The following is a 16470-nucleotide window of genomic DNA, read 5'->3' on the forward strand; positions in this document are numbered from 1 at the left end:
AAACCACTATACAGGTCTGTTCAAAGAACACGCGTATAAATATTTCAAACATGTAGGATGATTCGTGTGTTGTCGGCTGATCTATATGCTTTCATTTATTTTCATTCTTCTTTTGTTTTCATATTTTGTAAATATAGATATCTGAGCAATAATATCTAGTAAAGCAAAATAAGCCAAGCAATCTGGTGCAACACCCCGTAATTGATTTGCGTGTGATGCGGCTAAGACCTGTGCAGAAAAAAGGCATTCGCTATGTTTGATCGTAAAGCTTTAACTTTTGATCGTTCATCAACGCCGACCGCAATCAATGCCTTATATCTTTTTGAAAGATATTTCTACTTCCTCTTCAGCGATGTTCGCCTTTTGATTTAAAAATAACGATTGCGCATATTATTAACTATAGTCAATAGAATGTTTGCGCACCTGTGCGTACATGACAGGAATTATTGACCGTAGTCACATAAACAATATTTTGTTAATGCCGAAACGGAGAAGGTTGCCTTATTATTGGCTTATTTTTGTGCGACTGCAACGTCATTAAAAATACAAACAAGCAAAACTCGAAAAAGACAATGAAGACTTATTAAAGGAAATTGTTATCATGACATGCACACAGTATTTCTACCCACGAAAAGTATTTACTGCTGTAAAATAATATTATCCAATAAGCAACATATTTACTTAGAAATGTGCAAGTTTAAACGTTTGTTCGCAATAAAGTAACATATTAAAGTTGGCATGCCAAGTTAGAGTCAAGCAGTGAATTAGATCTGTACGCTTTATCGTTGTAAATCGGATACAAAGAACAATTTGTCATTTTAACACGTGTATTTTAAACAACTCGGGGTAGGAGCTCTCCTGGCTTAATTGACTCTCATTACAACGTCATTTTATCGTTTAGAGGCATATCTTGAAGGAAAATTGTTTTGTATACACATGCACTCACCTTACTTGTCATATTTTATATACATATAAGTCGTGTTCTGAGAAAACTGGGCATAATGCATGTGCGTAAAGTGTTTCCCAGATTAGCATGTGCAGTCCGCAGGCTAATCAGGGACGACTTTTTTTCGCTTTTATGGAATTTTCAAAGTCCCTCCTTACCGAAAATCAAGTAAAGGCGGAAAGTGTCGTCCCTGAATAGCCTGTGCGGAATGCTAATCTGTGACAACACCTTACGCACATGCATTAAGCCCAGTTTTCTCAGAACACGACTCATACAAATTACAGTGACGTTTGGCGCGAACTGTGCCGGTCAGTGCAGTTGTACGTTTGGGAGCTGCAATCCCACTACTGGTGCATGTTTATGCGCAAGCGGATATACGGGACTGAGGTGCGACCAGCCGTGCACTGTGAGTAACGTTCACGTTATTTTCAAACCACGAAATATTTTGTATGGTGTTGAACAATTGTCGGTCCATTTCATTATAAAGAATATGAAAGTCTGTTGATTGGGGTAACGATCGAATGTAAATTTAAAGTGATAACTGCAACAATAATTGTATACAAAAACGTTGAAATGTTCTATGATCACGTGTGATAAAACTGAATGATTTTACAACGTTCTAGATATTATTGTCCATGAGGATCCCGGTCATACATTTAAGTTCCCTAGTTAAATTTCACATTTTGCTGAAAGTCATATCAATACGAACCTATGATAAAATAGATTTTATACACACTTTATATAAAAAGGGGGTTCAATTCATGTACGTAAAGTGTCGTACCAGATTAGCCTGCGCAATACGCACAGGCTTATCAGCGACGACACTTTCCGCCTAAACTTAATTTTTACTAAGAGAAGATTTGTTTGAAACGAAAAATATCATAAAAGCGGAAAGTGTCGTCCCTGATTAGCCTGTGCGGACTGCATCCGGGACGGTACTTTACGCACATGCATTAAACCCCCTTTTAACAGGGCACGACCCATATAATCATTATTGCGCAAGACTTCAACTTTGAAGCGTGCTTTTGAAAACGACTAAGTGTGTTGATCATATCTTCCGAATTAGTTTTGGTTCAAAATCACATATCACTGCTTTTTCAGTTCATATGAATACTAATAATATATTGTGTAGAAAGACGATGTTTAAATTAAACGCATTAATAGTTTTTTTCTTGTAGACAATTTTAATCTCACAAAGAGAATATTAATTTATGTTCAGAACAACACTTTCGGACCAAACTGTGAATTCAAATGCCCGGATTGCGGAATTTTTTCGCTACCCGGATGTGACTTTGTAACTGGCGCATGCGCATGCAATACCGGATATACCGGGCCTCTATGCAGACGACCATGTCCAACAAACACATACGGCGATGGATGTTCTAAAACATGCAAGTATGTTTGCGTTTAAGTGTGCATCATCTCTACATCAACAAACATATTTACACAATAAGTTTATTACAAAAATTACATGAAGCAAATATAAAAAAAACACAAGAAAAAGCCTTTGAAATTTTACATTGAAGTCTCATTCTATTTTACACAACTTTATGCAGTCATTTGGAAAACATGCACTTTTTTTAGATCTACAAAATAAAAATGCTCTTTTAGTTGCCAGAACAATGGGGTGTGTGACAACGTGTCCGGGAAATGCTCATGTCCGCCGGGATTCACGGGCGAGACGTGTCAGTCCGTGGTATGCAGTAACATTTTTATCCGATTCATTTTTTTGGGTATATTCTGGACATCTAAAATAGAGTGTATCGATTTCCGGCCATTCAATATTACTGATGATAGTGCGTCCAATTATAACCTCTACACTATGTTCAACAAAACTATCGCTGCACTTCTTGCCAAGTTGTAATGCTTGTTTTGCTATTTATTCGTAATATTTGTATCTTTTGCATTGTTGACAGTGTCCCGTCGGTTATTACGGGGACAAGTGTGCGAAACAGTGCAGCTGTGGTCCCTATGGCGCCGGATGTACCTCAGATGAGGGGCTGTGCATGTGCCAACCGGGGTTTACTGGCGGTAGGTTTTGTTGAAACTGAATACTTAAAAACCGTATAAATTACATAGGTATTTACATAAACTGTAAACATAAGCCTATATATACTTTTAAAATCCGTTCTTATCAGAAGGTACAAACAACGCTAATTCATTTCATGCACTACTATTATTTATAGTCATATGATCATTAATGCACAAGATGGCGAGTTAATGATTGCACCTTTGCAACCGCGCAGTCTGGTCAGGAGCTTCTTGTCCGCTATAAATTAACGCAAGGTTTTATGGTCTCATTAGCGGACAGTGTAGCTTCTGACCAGACTGCGCAGGCTGGTCTGGAGCTACGCTGATCGCATTTGTTTTAAGACCGATTTCCGCACGATGCGGCTAATATCATTTTCTGCTCAGTTAAATGCCGCGAGAGCTGTCCAGCCGGAATGTATGGAGCTAACTGCACGTCTACCTGTCCGTGCGATACTACGACGTCAATGTGCAGTCCGGTGGACGGAACCTGTATGTGTAATTCCGGCTTTACTGGAGCCGCGTGCCAAAGTGGTGAGAACGGCTTTATAGTACCTCAAATTAATAATGAAACGCTATAAACTATTAAATAAATGTACACGAAAATGTAAAAGAACAATCCATGTATAATTGAATTGAAGGCAGTTGAATGTTTAATTTGGAAACGCAAACATCATAATGAAGGTTACGTCAATTAATATTGTCGGTGATAAACCAGCGCTTTGAAAGATTGTAGGTACTTGTATGGAATATCACACATATAAATGAAACAATTTTCATTAAATTGCCATAATTGATTTTGTTTCATTATAACAGAACCGCAATTGAATCCGAATTTATTTTAACATGTATATCTTAATATAGAATACTAAAATTATGTAGGGGACTATACAAATATTCTGATACTTACGCGGAATACTATATGCCAACACAGTGTCCTGAGATCCTGACATTAGTTAACATCTCGCACTAGTAGTGTTATTCATACCATTATATGTGTCTTGTTCTGAGAAAATTGGGCTTATTGCATGTGCGAAAAGTGTCGTCCCAGATTAGCCTGTGCAGTCTGCACAGGCTAATCAGGGACGACACTTTTCGCCTAAACTTGATTTTCGGTAAGGAGGGAATTCCTTGAAACTTAAAATACCATATAAGCGGAAAGTGTCGTCTCTGATTAGCCTGTGCGGACTGCACAGGCTAATCCGGGACGACACTTTACGCACATGCATTATGCCAAGTTTTCTCAGAACAAGACACATATTATCATACCATTACTAGATCTTAAATAAATACAGTGTTTTTAAATAATGTCAAGGTTGACACACACACACATGTAATTAATATTCACTGCGTATCAAGTCTGTCCTCGAGGATTCTGGGGCCGGAACTGCTCGCAGCAATGTCAGTGTTCCGGAAGTGGAAATTGTGACCCGTTCTCGGGCCAGTGCAACTGCCAGGCGGGGTACAAAGGGTCCAGATGCGAATTACGTAAGTGGCTGTTAAATACTTCATATTACTTGGTAAAGATGTATACTTTTGTATAATATTGAAAAATCCCATATAATGAATAGTATTGTCAAGTACACTGTAAGTTATTAAACCGTTTGTTAACCTAAAGAATTTGTTCCTTGTGTCTAAAAAAGATATTGTTATGTTTATATTGACGAAAGGGCGTCATGTATACGGTTCCCCAGACTCGAGTCCCGATGATAGATAGTTCTCATGATCTTTCAAAAACACACTTTTCCCAAACAATGTCTGTACAAGCCTAAGGCTTTGAGAAAATCGAGCTTGTTTTAACTGATATCCATGTTTTGCCATTTAGAATGTGACCAGGATATTTACTGGGGCCAAAACTGTGCCAACCTGTGCTCCTGTAACGGCGCCCACTGCGACCACCGAGACGGAACCTGCAGGTGTCCGCCTGGCAAGATGGGGCATCAATGCGAAATGGGTATGTAACAGTCTAGCTGGTGTCCACGGGACATATATTGGGTAACTGTCATATGGGTAAGTTGTTCTTACGTCCAACAGGACGGGACTAGCAGGTGTCCACCGCGCCGGGCGACCACCGAGACGGCACCTGGAGGCAAGATAGGGCAAAACTGTTGCATGGGGAATTAACAGTTGCCCATAACGACCATCTGGACGGAAACTGCAAGGTCCGTCTCGCAAGATACGGCACAACTGTGCGATGGGTAAGTAACAGTCTCTCAGTTTTCCACATGGAATGATAGGTCATCACTGTGATATGGGTAGGTGGGCGACTTACAGGGCGTGACCAGCAGGTTTCCCCCCCCCCCCCCCCGCCGTGCAAGATGGGGCATCACTGTGTGATGGGTGTGTAGCACTCGCCCACTGCGATCAACGGGACAGGACCTGAAGGTTTCCGCTGGGCAAGAAAGGGCACCACTGTGCGATGTGTTAGTAAGGGTCGAACAACGGTATGTTGTTCGTTCACAAGCATAATACTTCAATGATGGGTGAACAGGAGTCGGAACATGATTCAATAAGTTTCAAATCGTTACGTGAAATGTCTATGCATGGTAAACAATTGTGGTAAAACGTCCTTCCCTTCATTCTTACCAACACGTATTACCAGTATTTCAAGTCATATGAACATTCTTTTGGGACCAAATGGGCCACTTCGTATAGAATGATAAGATAAAATATTAAACTATATAATTGTATAGAAAATGCCACAGAAATTCAAATATATTTATGTGCATAATGTAGCAATTATACAAAATGGACAAAGCTGGATGTGCACTAGTGACGGTGTATATATATATATACATGTATATATTAAACACAATTTACGAAGACGGAATCACGATACCAGTCTAAACACGAATCTGTATTGCAGGTTGTCAGAGGAACTACTTTGGGTACCTATGCGCACAACCTTGCTCATGCAAAAACGACGCCGTGTGTGACCCGGTCACTGGCGCGTGCAGGTGTCAGCCGGGATGGGCCGGGAACCAATGTGACCAAAGTGAGCACAATGTTCAAATATGAGCCTCGCTCTGGGAAAAACGGTGTTTAATGCATGCGCGTTAATAAGTCCAAAAAGGCTTATCCGGGACGACACTTTCCGGTTTGATCAAATGTTTTGTTTAAATGGCGGACCTTGTTAACGAAGATTCAGTTAAGGCGTGAAGTTTCGTTCCTGTTTAGCCTGTGCGGAATGCACATGTATCTGGGATGACGCTTGACGCGCATGCATTTAGTCCACACTTTAATGAACGAGGCACATACAGTATCGTCGAACCATAATTCGTTATCACTTCATTAATTAGCATAGCTTATTTGAACGAACTATGGTTCCGACGATAATTATAAATGTGGGTGTCAAGTAATACTACACTGCTGTTTTATGTTTTAATTACTCTTTGAATTTTTAAAACATGAGTATAAACCCATATGATTGAACGGATAACATAGCATTTTTAAGTCTTCTTCTAACAACACAAAAGTAAGGGCGAATCACTGTTCTAGAAAAGACACGTTTTTTAGAAAAGAATGGCAAAATACGACGTAAATTATTATCTATTTTGCTAGACAGATTTGTTAATGGCTTGTAGTGGTAAAACCAATAAGTATGGCATTACTTTATTGACGTTAGTTGGCTAAATAGCACATTCGTGTACATGTACATTAATCGAAGTATACTATTTGTCTATAAGCATGTTAATCATATCATGCGGTCATCCATATATTACGTATTTATAATAAAGTCTACTTAGAAACAAATCTTTGATTTCAACAAATATTTGATAGACGAGCAACTTATTGGCAACATATTGCTTTATTGTAGTTTGTTACACGATTCTATATTAGAGATTTCAAGGTGGTAGACTTATGGTGGTCCATGCCATATCCGTATCGCCTATGACCCGTCTATGATACCTGTAACGGAAAATCGTACCTATAATGGAAACTATTGTCTTCTTGTGGACAAATAACAAAAAATGACGGAGAAAACAGTTTAAAAAATCAATTACGTCTTTAAATTAAGCATATGGCGAAAATATATTTTCCTGTGCGTGACTGATATATCGCGGCGATGCAGCAATAAAGCTTTATTTATTTCTACCTGATAAAGCTGCCATGCGCAGAACACGTACGTTATTTTGTGTATTTGTATGACGTCTTTGATGTTTATCGTATTTTCCAGACAAAGTCGGTCGTTAACTTTTGTTTGTTTTCAAAATAAAGACTGGAGTGGGATGAATAGAATACAAGGTACGTGTCCAAATAAATAAGTTAATTTACTTGGCTCGTGGCTTAGGTTTGCTAAGCCTCGCTAAATAAACTTATTTTTTCTACACTTACCCAATATTTTTTTTAGCTATGACTTTTCATTTCATGATACTTATTGCTTCGTTCTCGCATGTCGGTTCTAGCATGCCCTAATGGTTACTTCGGCGCCGACTGTGCCCAGGTGTGTCAAAACTGCTACAACGATGGCACTTGTGACTCGTTCAGTGGCACGTGCTTGTGCGCCCCGGACTTCACGGGTTCCCAGTGTAACACCTCCCTGACCCTGGCGGTAGGGTCGCCACAGAAACTGCAGCAACAAGGTGCGATAGAGTGCAGATATGATTGATGAATATGATGTGAGCTGTGGGAAAACGGGTCTTAATGCACGTCCGCACTGGCAAATCAGGGACGACGATTTTCGACTTGAATGGACTTTCTTTTATAAGTGACTTAAATTCCATTTAGGCGAATAGTTTTGTCCTTTACCAATTTTTGCGGATTGCACATATTATTCTTTGACTTTACACCTGCAGTAAGCAAATTTTTATCAGAGTGTGGCTCAATTATGCGAAACTTTTTAAGCGAATAAGGTTCTTGTATTTTAATCATTGTGCAAAATCCATTCATGTCTGGAGCAGAAAGCAGCAAACCACAATTAAAGGGGAATGCTTATGCAAGAACACAATTTTACCAATCATCAAATGTTGAATATAATACGTAACTGGAGACCAATAATTTGAATTATTAATTTGTAATGATAAAACCATGCACATTTGCCAAAAAAATCAACACATTTTTTTTGGTAATCAAACAAATTTATAATGGCGTCATAATGACAAGCATTTGCATGCATAAGACTGTATTCGAAATGTTAAAAGGTAAATGATAAATATTTGTACATTTCGTTTGAAGGAAGTCTATTCGAAGGGAAAATATAGTCTAGGCGAAAGGCGTCGTCTCTGATTAGCCTGTTCTAACTACATAGGATAATCTGTGACGACACTTTACGCACATGCAGTAAGCACGATTTTCACAGAGCGCGACTCCATTAACCGATTAATATTTGTACGAAATTTGAGTGAACATTTATCGGTGCATAATCACCTAGGGAAACATCTGGTGATAGGTGAAATGCAATTTGTAATGAGGTATATATAGTATTGTGTGACATAGTATTATCATCCCGATGTTAGAACTTATTTTAGATACCACCTATAAATATATACAACAATACGAAAATGCCATAACGCAAACAAACAGGAAACACTCACACACGCAGACATTCTATCAATAAAAGGTAATACCATTTAAGAAATGACCCAAACTTACAGTCTCATTTCAAAGTGTGGCTTATTTTCCAACGCTCGATCTTTCCAGGCAGCCAGTCAGGCGTGAATATGTCCTCGGGCCATTTTGCGGGCATGCTGGTTGGTATATCAATACTGTTCGTCATCGGTATCGTAGCAACAGTATTTATTACCCGGAAATTCGCGGAGGGAAGATTTGGGAGTAATCCCGGGGCCCAGAAATTCAGTGAAGAAGTGAGTATCCACTTGTTTGTTTAGATTAAAATTCAAATATCTGGACTTACGTAAAGTTGCAGAAATTTTATTTGGTTATTTTACACGTGTGATAACATTTTAGCCCGATCAAGCACGTTTGTATTCTGCCAGTAATATTTTCATTATTCTTGCGATTTTACATAATTGTTATTTGATTCTTTTTTTATGACATAAACCTTTTAAACAGACAATATTAGTACATGAAAACTACAATGAAAACAAAGTACTTATTTTAGTATCTTTATATTCACATTTGTACAATAAAAAAATATCAAAGTTGTCATCAATACGCATGTATACATTTCTTAGACGCCGTTACATATTAGAAGGTGAATAAATACAAATAAAATCACCAAAGTTTCAATACATCCACGTGTTTGTATTTATCAGATACTCGCGACGCACATGCCCACAGGGACCGGTTTCGTGAATCCCGTGCACCATGGATACGACGATGTTGCCATGGAAACTAGGAGCACTAGATCAGACGCCACCAGCGGGGTTCACTCCGCGAAGATGGACTCAGATGAGGACGAGGAAGATGATAACAATGGCTTCTTTAAAGACAGCGATTCTTGAAAGACCAATTCGATTAAGCGACGCGTCTTATCTGCTCATTTATTTTCATAAAATGATATTAGCGTACACTGATGTTTTATTTAAAAAGAGATAATCGTTTTTGTGTACGTGGTGCTTATATTGTGCTTACTTTGTTTGTTTTAGGGAATAGTTTTTCCTTATTTTACATGTATAATACAAAATGTATACATAAGTAGGATTTAAAGCGACTTAATCACTTTGCAGTTGCAGAAACGTAGGTCATGTTAGTAAAAGTTCAATCATACATTTGATATCAATATTTCCAACCATTTTCCGTAAAATATACTATTTTGAACTGTTTTATGTATCAGCCTCACTTAGCCCAGGGACCTATAGTATACGTCATTGCTTAGCCTCATGTATGCATTTTATTAAGACACACGCAGCAAGAATTAAACGCATCCGAAAAGCAGCCAATCATTTTGTGTTATTGAATACAAACTGCATTGTACATATATCCGCATCTTTTAGTATATAATTGAACACTTCACTATGGGTTTTACTAATAACGCTTTTTTGTTATTCCCCGCCGAAAGACTGAGGGACATAGAAATTGTAGCGTCAATTCATCTGTTTGAGCGTCCGTCAGAGACAGTCTTTTGTGCGTTATTTGTACGCAGTTCACATATAAGGGATTCAGTATACTTGGGTAAAAATAATCAGTGTTTAATCTTCTTAATTTTTTTGGTTAACAATTTCTCCGAGATACGTGTGAGAAAATCGTTGAAAGTCATTTTATTCTGTTAAAATTGCCAAATACACGTGTGAGAAAATCGTTGAAAGTCATTTTATTCTGTTAAAATTGCCAGATACACGTGTGAGAAAATCGTTGAAAGTCATTTTATTCTGTTAAAATTGCCAGATACACGTGTGAGAAAATCGTTGAAAGTCATTTTATTCTGTTAAACTTGCCAGATACACGTTTGAGAAAATCGTTGACAGTTATTTTATTCTGTTTAAATTGTCAGATACACGTGTGAGAACATCTTTGAAAGTCATTTTATTCTGTTTAAATTGCCAATCAACTTAAGCAAATACACACCTTTTTCAGGGGAATCTATTTTTAAGGAACACGTATTTTTTTGTTTTAATACGTGTATTCTGTTGAATAATTGACAAATAAAAATCATTTTTTCCATAGATCGTGCATGTACGAATGAAATGCGCGGTATTTGTTAAATAAGCCTTATTTGAAATGTTTCCGTCTAGTTAAATAATATTCCAGTAAAAATATGATGTAAGCTGATGTTCGTGTATTTATTAATTTTAACTCGACGTTTTGAAGAAAAGGCGAGCAATTTTCTGTACCATAACACATACATAAACGTAGACAATAAACGTTTACAAAGTCCGATTCTGATTGCTTTACGTTTTATTTCTGCTTATTAACACAACACAACGTTTCCAAAATGGTTGTTATATACAAGATACATGCGAAGCCCGCAACGGGCCCATCCCGCGAAAGCCAGCAATAATGCGACTCGTATGTTCGGCCGCTTAAGTAAGACTGTCTTATTACTATATATATATAAACAACGAAAGCATTGATAATTGTTACATGTACAATTCTGATTGGTCATATAAAGTCACTTGTCTGCAACATAAATATAACGTATGCAACGGACACCTAACGAATACATACGGAAATGACCGAAGATTGACACATAAGGTAAGCAAATATTCGTGTCCGGTAATTATAACCCGAGGCTATTGATTTGTTGATCCAGATGGCTGCCTAAGATTTAAGATTGTATGAAATGTGGTACAAATTTTGATCATTATATAAATCCAACAATGCCCCAAATGTGCGTTTTGTGTGCGTTATGTTACATCTCCTTGCCACGATGTGGGCGTCCGATAAGTTTTTCAATAAGTTAGTGGATTTCTTTTTTAACTTACAACATGTATTCCCTGTATTCAAATAACCTACTAGAAAAAATTTCGTTAGCTTATTTCGAAATTTGTCAAAATTAAGGGCAAATTACGATTATGAATTTACAAATACATTCTATTAGCAGTTTAAAGTTTTTCGGTAAGCTTGTTTCTCAGGAATGACTTGTTATTGAGTAATTTCATACAAACTGACAACGTGTAATTTCTATTTTAACCCAACAGGCAAAAGTTAGTTACCCTTGTTTGAAATTTGTCAAAACTTTTGCATATTTATAGTAGTATCTCAGTAATTGCTAAACAATTCTGTCAAACTGTGAACATCTATTCCTCATAATAAAATAAACATATAGGTCAAGTTGGTTACTCTTGTTTTAAATTATCAAAATTAAGGGCGTTTTTATACTAACAAATTACGTACCTGCAAATTCGCAATTATACACAATTTGCAGTTTAAATAGTTTTAGTCTGCCATTTTCTATGGAAATGCTTGAGTGATATCATTTTAACGTATAATATTTATTTGTAATTTTTAACATAGAAGCTATCGAGACTGGTTTCATCAAACTTATATATTTTTCATCAAACTTCATAGGTGGATATCTTGTACCAAGACCAGTCCCATTAGATTGCGGATGTAATGCTTGGTTTTAAAGTCAATATTACTAACAAAAATTAGTTTTTGACATGAGACCTTATACACATTTACCTTGTATATAGACCTAGCTTTGGATTGCATGTATATATCGACTGGGATCAAGGTCATGTTTAGTAAATACATAAAAAAATTACTCAATAACTCAAGAATTAATAAAGCTATGAGTAATTATACATCAAACAATGAAACTCCAGAACATATTATAAGGAATTTTTATTTTCAGTTATCGACTACTTTTAATACAAAAGAACATCAACAACGAGTATAATCATAAACTGATTTAAACAGGGATAACCACCTTGGAGTTGTCAATGCAAAGCATTTCGGTTTGAAACATCTAACATAAACTGATTTTAACTGGGATTACCACCTTTGAGTTGTCAATGCAAAGCATTGGGGTTTTAAACATCTATCATAAACTGATTTTAACTGGGATCACCACCAAGGAGTGGTCAATGCAAGGCATTGTGGGTTTAAACATCTTCGTTGGCCAGACGAAGATTAACATACCACATACTGTGAATAGTGTTTATATCAATATCTAATCCTGGTTATGGATGCATGTTGCACGCAAGGTTCAACGCCAATGTTTCTTAAAATAGAAAGTATTGGTTTCCTTACTAAATCCAAAACATATTGATCTTTTGTAATTCAGGTACATACACATTTGCGATCTATCGAAACTTCATTTTAAATTGCAGATACGATCAATTACAATGTACTAAATATAGATGCATAGTTTTCGTGAATTTCTCAATAACACAATGAGCTATTTTATTTTATGGAATTGGCACACGTACATGAATTATATAAAGATCTTACAAAGGCTTTCAATAAGGGTGTGTGTGTGGTCCAGTTCAAGTTCAATGTTACTTTATATAGAATAATTGCTTGTACTCAAATAAATAAAAACAAATTGTAATGCATTTTATTTTGTAGAATCCTTATGTCCCTGGAATGCATTTGGGATTGATGGGATCAAGGTCAAGGTCCCTGTATCTAAATATATAATAAAAGAGTTGCAGCTTTATATCTCGATAACTAATTGAGCTATTATAATAAACACATACATATTTTGTACAAGTTCATTTGTATTTGCATTTATGGCAAATTTGGTGAAGGTCACAAACAAATGTCACTGCAAGTCAATATAGAAAAATGGTTTCCACTTACACTTAAGATTAATGCGTTTCGAATGATGTTTTGCCCGTTTGAAAAGTACTAAAATACTTGATGGTTAAAATAAATTCTTAACTTTACATACAGCTTGGTCAAGTAAAAGAGCGCCAGAAACTTTGACAAAACAAAAAAGTCGAGCTTGCTGTCCTTCAACAAATTTTGTTTATAAAACTCACGGGAATCGTAATTATTCTCCTGTAGCACAGGATTAATGAACACAGTCAATTTACGCTATTAACTCGCCTACATTTCCCGTAATTATTATGAGAGACCGTTATTCAGAATGAAACAATCTTAATAGGCAAGCATTTAATGCATGGATTATACAGAACGATAAGGACATAACTAATGGATGTCATCATGTTTACCCCGCCTGTAATTCTCATTTATTGCGTTTAACTAGTTAAAGGCCCACCATCATCAGCATACATAGTAGTAATACTATACACTGACACGATGTTTTATAAGCAGTATTTAAAGTCACATCGAAGTATTAAATATGTCCAAGGAAGGTAAATACGGACGGTAAATGTGATAGGTTTTGCAAATTCGTACATCAAATTACGGCAATAGTAAAATTGTATTCACTGGAATTCGAAATAAATAATAACTAAATAAATACATGATTGAAAGCAATGCGTCTCATGTGTTCAAATGAAATACAGCACATTATTGTATGCTTAATTTTGAAAAAACTGTGGTTGTCTATGTATCCAAATTATCTGTTGGACAGGCGACAGGGGAATAAAAATGCTTCAAGCAAAAACAAACAGTATTCACGCTGACAACTGCTGTCTGATAACTTTAAGATTTATGCTTTCATATGTTGTCTTGCATGCTCGATTACCACATGACCTGAAAACAATTGATAAAACTTGACTTAACACGATGGATGATAAAACGCTAAGAGATGATTTGTCATTTTTACAGAATTTCAAAACTCTCGGGGGACGCGTTTGTTGATAAACAGACAAGACGGTGTTTGCTGGTGTTATGTTTTAACTCTCACATTTTAAATAACGTTTATTCACTTAAAACTATTTTTAAGTGGTTTACTAGAAACAACTTGAATTCAACGCACACAAGTATAACTGACCCTAACTCTATTTAGTTCATTGACGTCAACAGGTATTGTGAAACCAATGCAATACAACACCGATCGTTTATCACAACGTTCTGAAACTTACAGGTTTCACGTCGAGACATAACGTGCCGTCAGGAGGTTAAGCACTAAATTTCTGTTAACTTCCACCTTTTAATACCACTTGGAGGTTGCTTCAAATTTTTGACACTTGCGTGCATCAAGTAGGTAAATAGAGGTTGCTATACGTTTCACTTAATATTTGTAGAGTTGAAGAAATGGCAACCGACTTTTACATTGTAATTAGTTTAGCATCATATTTGTTGTGCGTCCGATATCATACAAACTGTAAATGAAAAAATGTTTTGAGAAGAAAATAAGGAAAATTGAAAAGTAAAGCTTTCTCCGTGAGACCGCTATGTTTGTCAACAAAATTACAATCAAGATCATCATCACTTTCTCCATCATTACAAGATCCATCATCAATAATCAGCTTCATTCATTATCATCTGTATCTTCGTCGTCACCGCCATTCTCCTCATCACCATCATCTTCATCACCATCAATTATCATCATCATCGTTTCATTTTCACCATCATAACATCATTATCATTTTCAACTTCAGTTTCATAATCCTTGACTAGTCAGCATCATAATAACCAGCTTTACTTTTAATGCCAATGACTCCTCCTTTCGGGATATAAAGGTTAGGATGCACATCCGATCTAGAAACAGATTTAGTGATATGCAAGCAGTCAAGCATCACAATTAGAGGACTCAAATAATATTGACTCATTATGATTAAGCTTCCAAAACATGACACTTGAAGATATTTTTTATAATGTAACACATTTCCTCTCTTCGAAAAGCTGCTTTTGTGTGTACTTATCAAACGTGTAATTTGTTGGCCTATACAAATCTATTCACAAATAAATACGTAATGTGAAGAATGGAATTGAGAAATATAAATAATGATAATATTATTTTTGTATTACCAATGTTAAACAGATGGACTATACTGCCCCGAATATAAAGTAAAGATGGTATGCTGGAATCTCGATCGACGTTTGTCCGGCAGGCTTTGACAGACCCTAGGCGCAAATTTGCCCTGTTTTGGTAAATTGACAAAAATAAAAAAAGTTGTTTCAGATTCGCAAATTTTCGTTTTAGTTATGCTATTTGTGAGGAAACAGTAAAACTGAACATTTGACATACTTTAAAATATCCATTATATGTGAAACTACGAGGATTGCTTATATAAAGTAAAAAAAAAATCCTCTCATTGCATGAGCAATGATGGCCGAGTGGTCTAAGCGGTAGAGTTTTACTCCAGGACTCCATGGGTCAGTGGTTGGAGCCCAGTTAAGGGTTACTTTTTTTTTAAATTGTATTCTTGTGTTGTTTTTTTTTACTGGATAATTTAAGGTTTAATATTAAAATTGATCAATATAAAGCATTCAATGACAAACTTCAATACATGCCAAAATCTGTGAAAAGGCCCCTTTAAAGTACAGCACTTACTAAAAGTAATTTACACACACCATAGCTTTGAAAGATTATTTTTTCACTGTCTGTTTATTTGTTGGTTTGTTGTTTTGCATCAAACTCGAACGTTTTCCATAACTTTTGCAATATTGAAGATAGCAGCAATATTGAAGATAGCAACATACTATTTGGCATGTATGTGGAGTTGAACATTTTGAGCGATGAAAGGTCAAGGTCATCCTTCAAGGTCAAATATATGGGTCAAAATCACTCATTTATATACACACTTTTCAATATTGAAGATAGAAACTTGATATTTGGCATGCATGTGTATCTCATGGAGCTGCCATTGTTTAATTGTTAAAGGTCAAAGTCAACGTCATCCTTCAAGTTCAAAGGTCAAATATATGGGGGGCATAGTTTTTCACAAACAGATCTTGTTTAATATCATTTTTAGTGTATAATTAGAGCCTATGTTAGTATGCATGGTCGAGAGAAGCATGCATTACAACGAGGGAGATTAAAAGTTACCAAGATATTGAATGTAACACTGAATATATCTATAGTTTCGTATAGCACGAAGCTTTAATATTAACGTGACTTATTCTACCTTTCTTTTGGGTAATTCTTCCACGCAAAAAGTCAGTTATACAGACATTTATTTGGTGATGTTATGCATGAGAAAATAATGTTATTATTTTGTCACGATCTTCTACAGGAATGCTCAAAGTTGTGTTGTTTTATTTTTACTCAACACACACATAAATTGGTCCTAACA

General features: G+C 36.2%; 1 protein-coding gene across 1 annotated transcript in view; it reads left to right on the forward strand.

Annotated features, from left to right (window-relative positions):
* Positions 1-10750, forward strand: part of LOC127859290 (uncharacterized) — a 72698-nt gene extending 61948 nt beyond the window's left edge. Inside the window, exons 38-48 of the mRNA XM_052396532.1 lie at positions 1231-1352; positions 2166-2341; positions 2558-2642; positions 2863-2977; positions 3362-3508; positions 4334-4462; positions 4800-4928; positions 5841-5969; positions 7381-7557; positions 8615-8778; positions 9190-10750. Coding sequence (XP_052252492.1) covers positions 1231-1352; positions 2166-2341; positions 2558-2642; positions 2863-2977; positions 3362-3508; positions 4334-4462; positions 4800-4928; positions 5841-5969; positions 7381-7557; positions 8615-8778; positions 9190-9378 — 1562 coding nt within the window. The 3' untranslated portion in view covers positions 9379-10750. The remainder of the gene's footprint in view (positions 1-1230; positions 1353-2165; positions 2342-2557; positions 2643-2862; positions 2978-3361; positions 3509-4333; positions 4463-4799; positions 4929-5840; positions 5970-7380; positions 7558-8614; positions 8779-9189) is intronic.
* The last annotated feature ends 5720 nt before the right edge of the window (positions 10751-16470 follow it).

Source organism: Dreissena polymorpha, chromosome 15 (genome assembly GCF_020536995.1).
Source record: "Dreissena polymorpha isolate Duluth1 chromosome 15, UMN_Dpol_1.0, whole genome shotgun sequence".
Lineage (NCBI taxonomy): Eukaryota > Metazoa > Mollusca > Bivalvia > Myida > Dreissenidae > Dreissena > Dreissena polymorpha.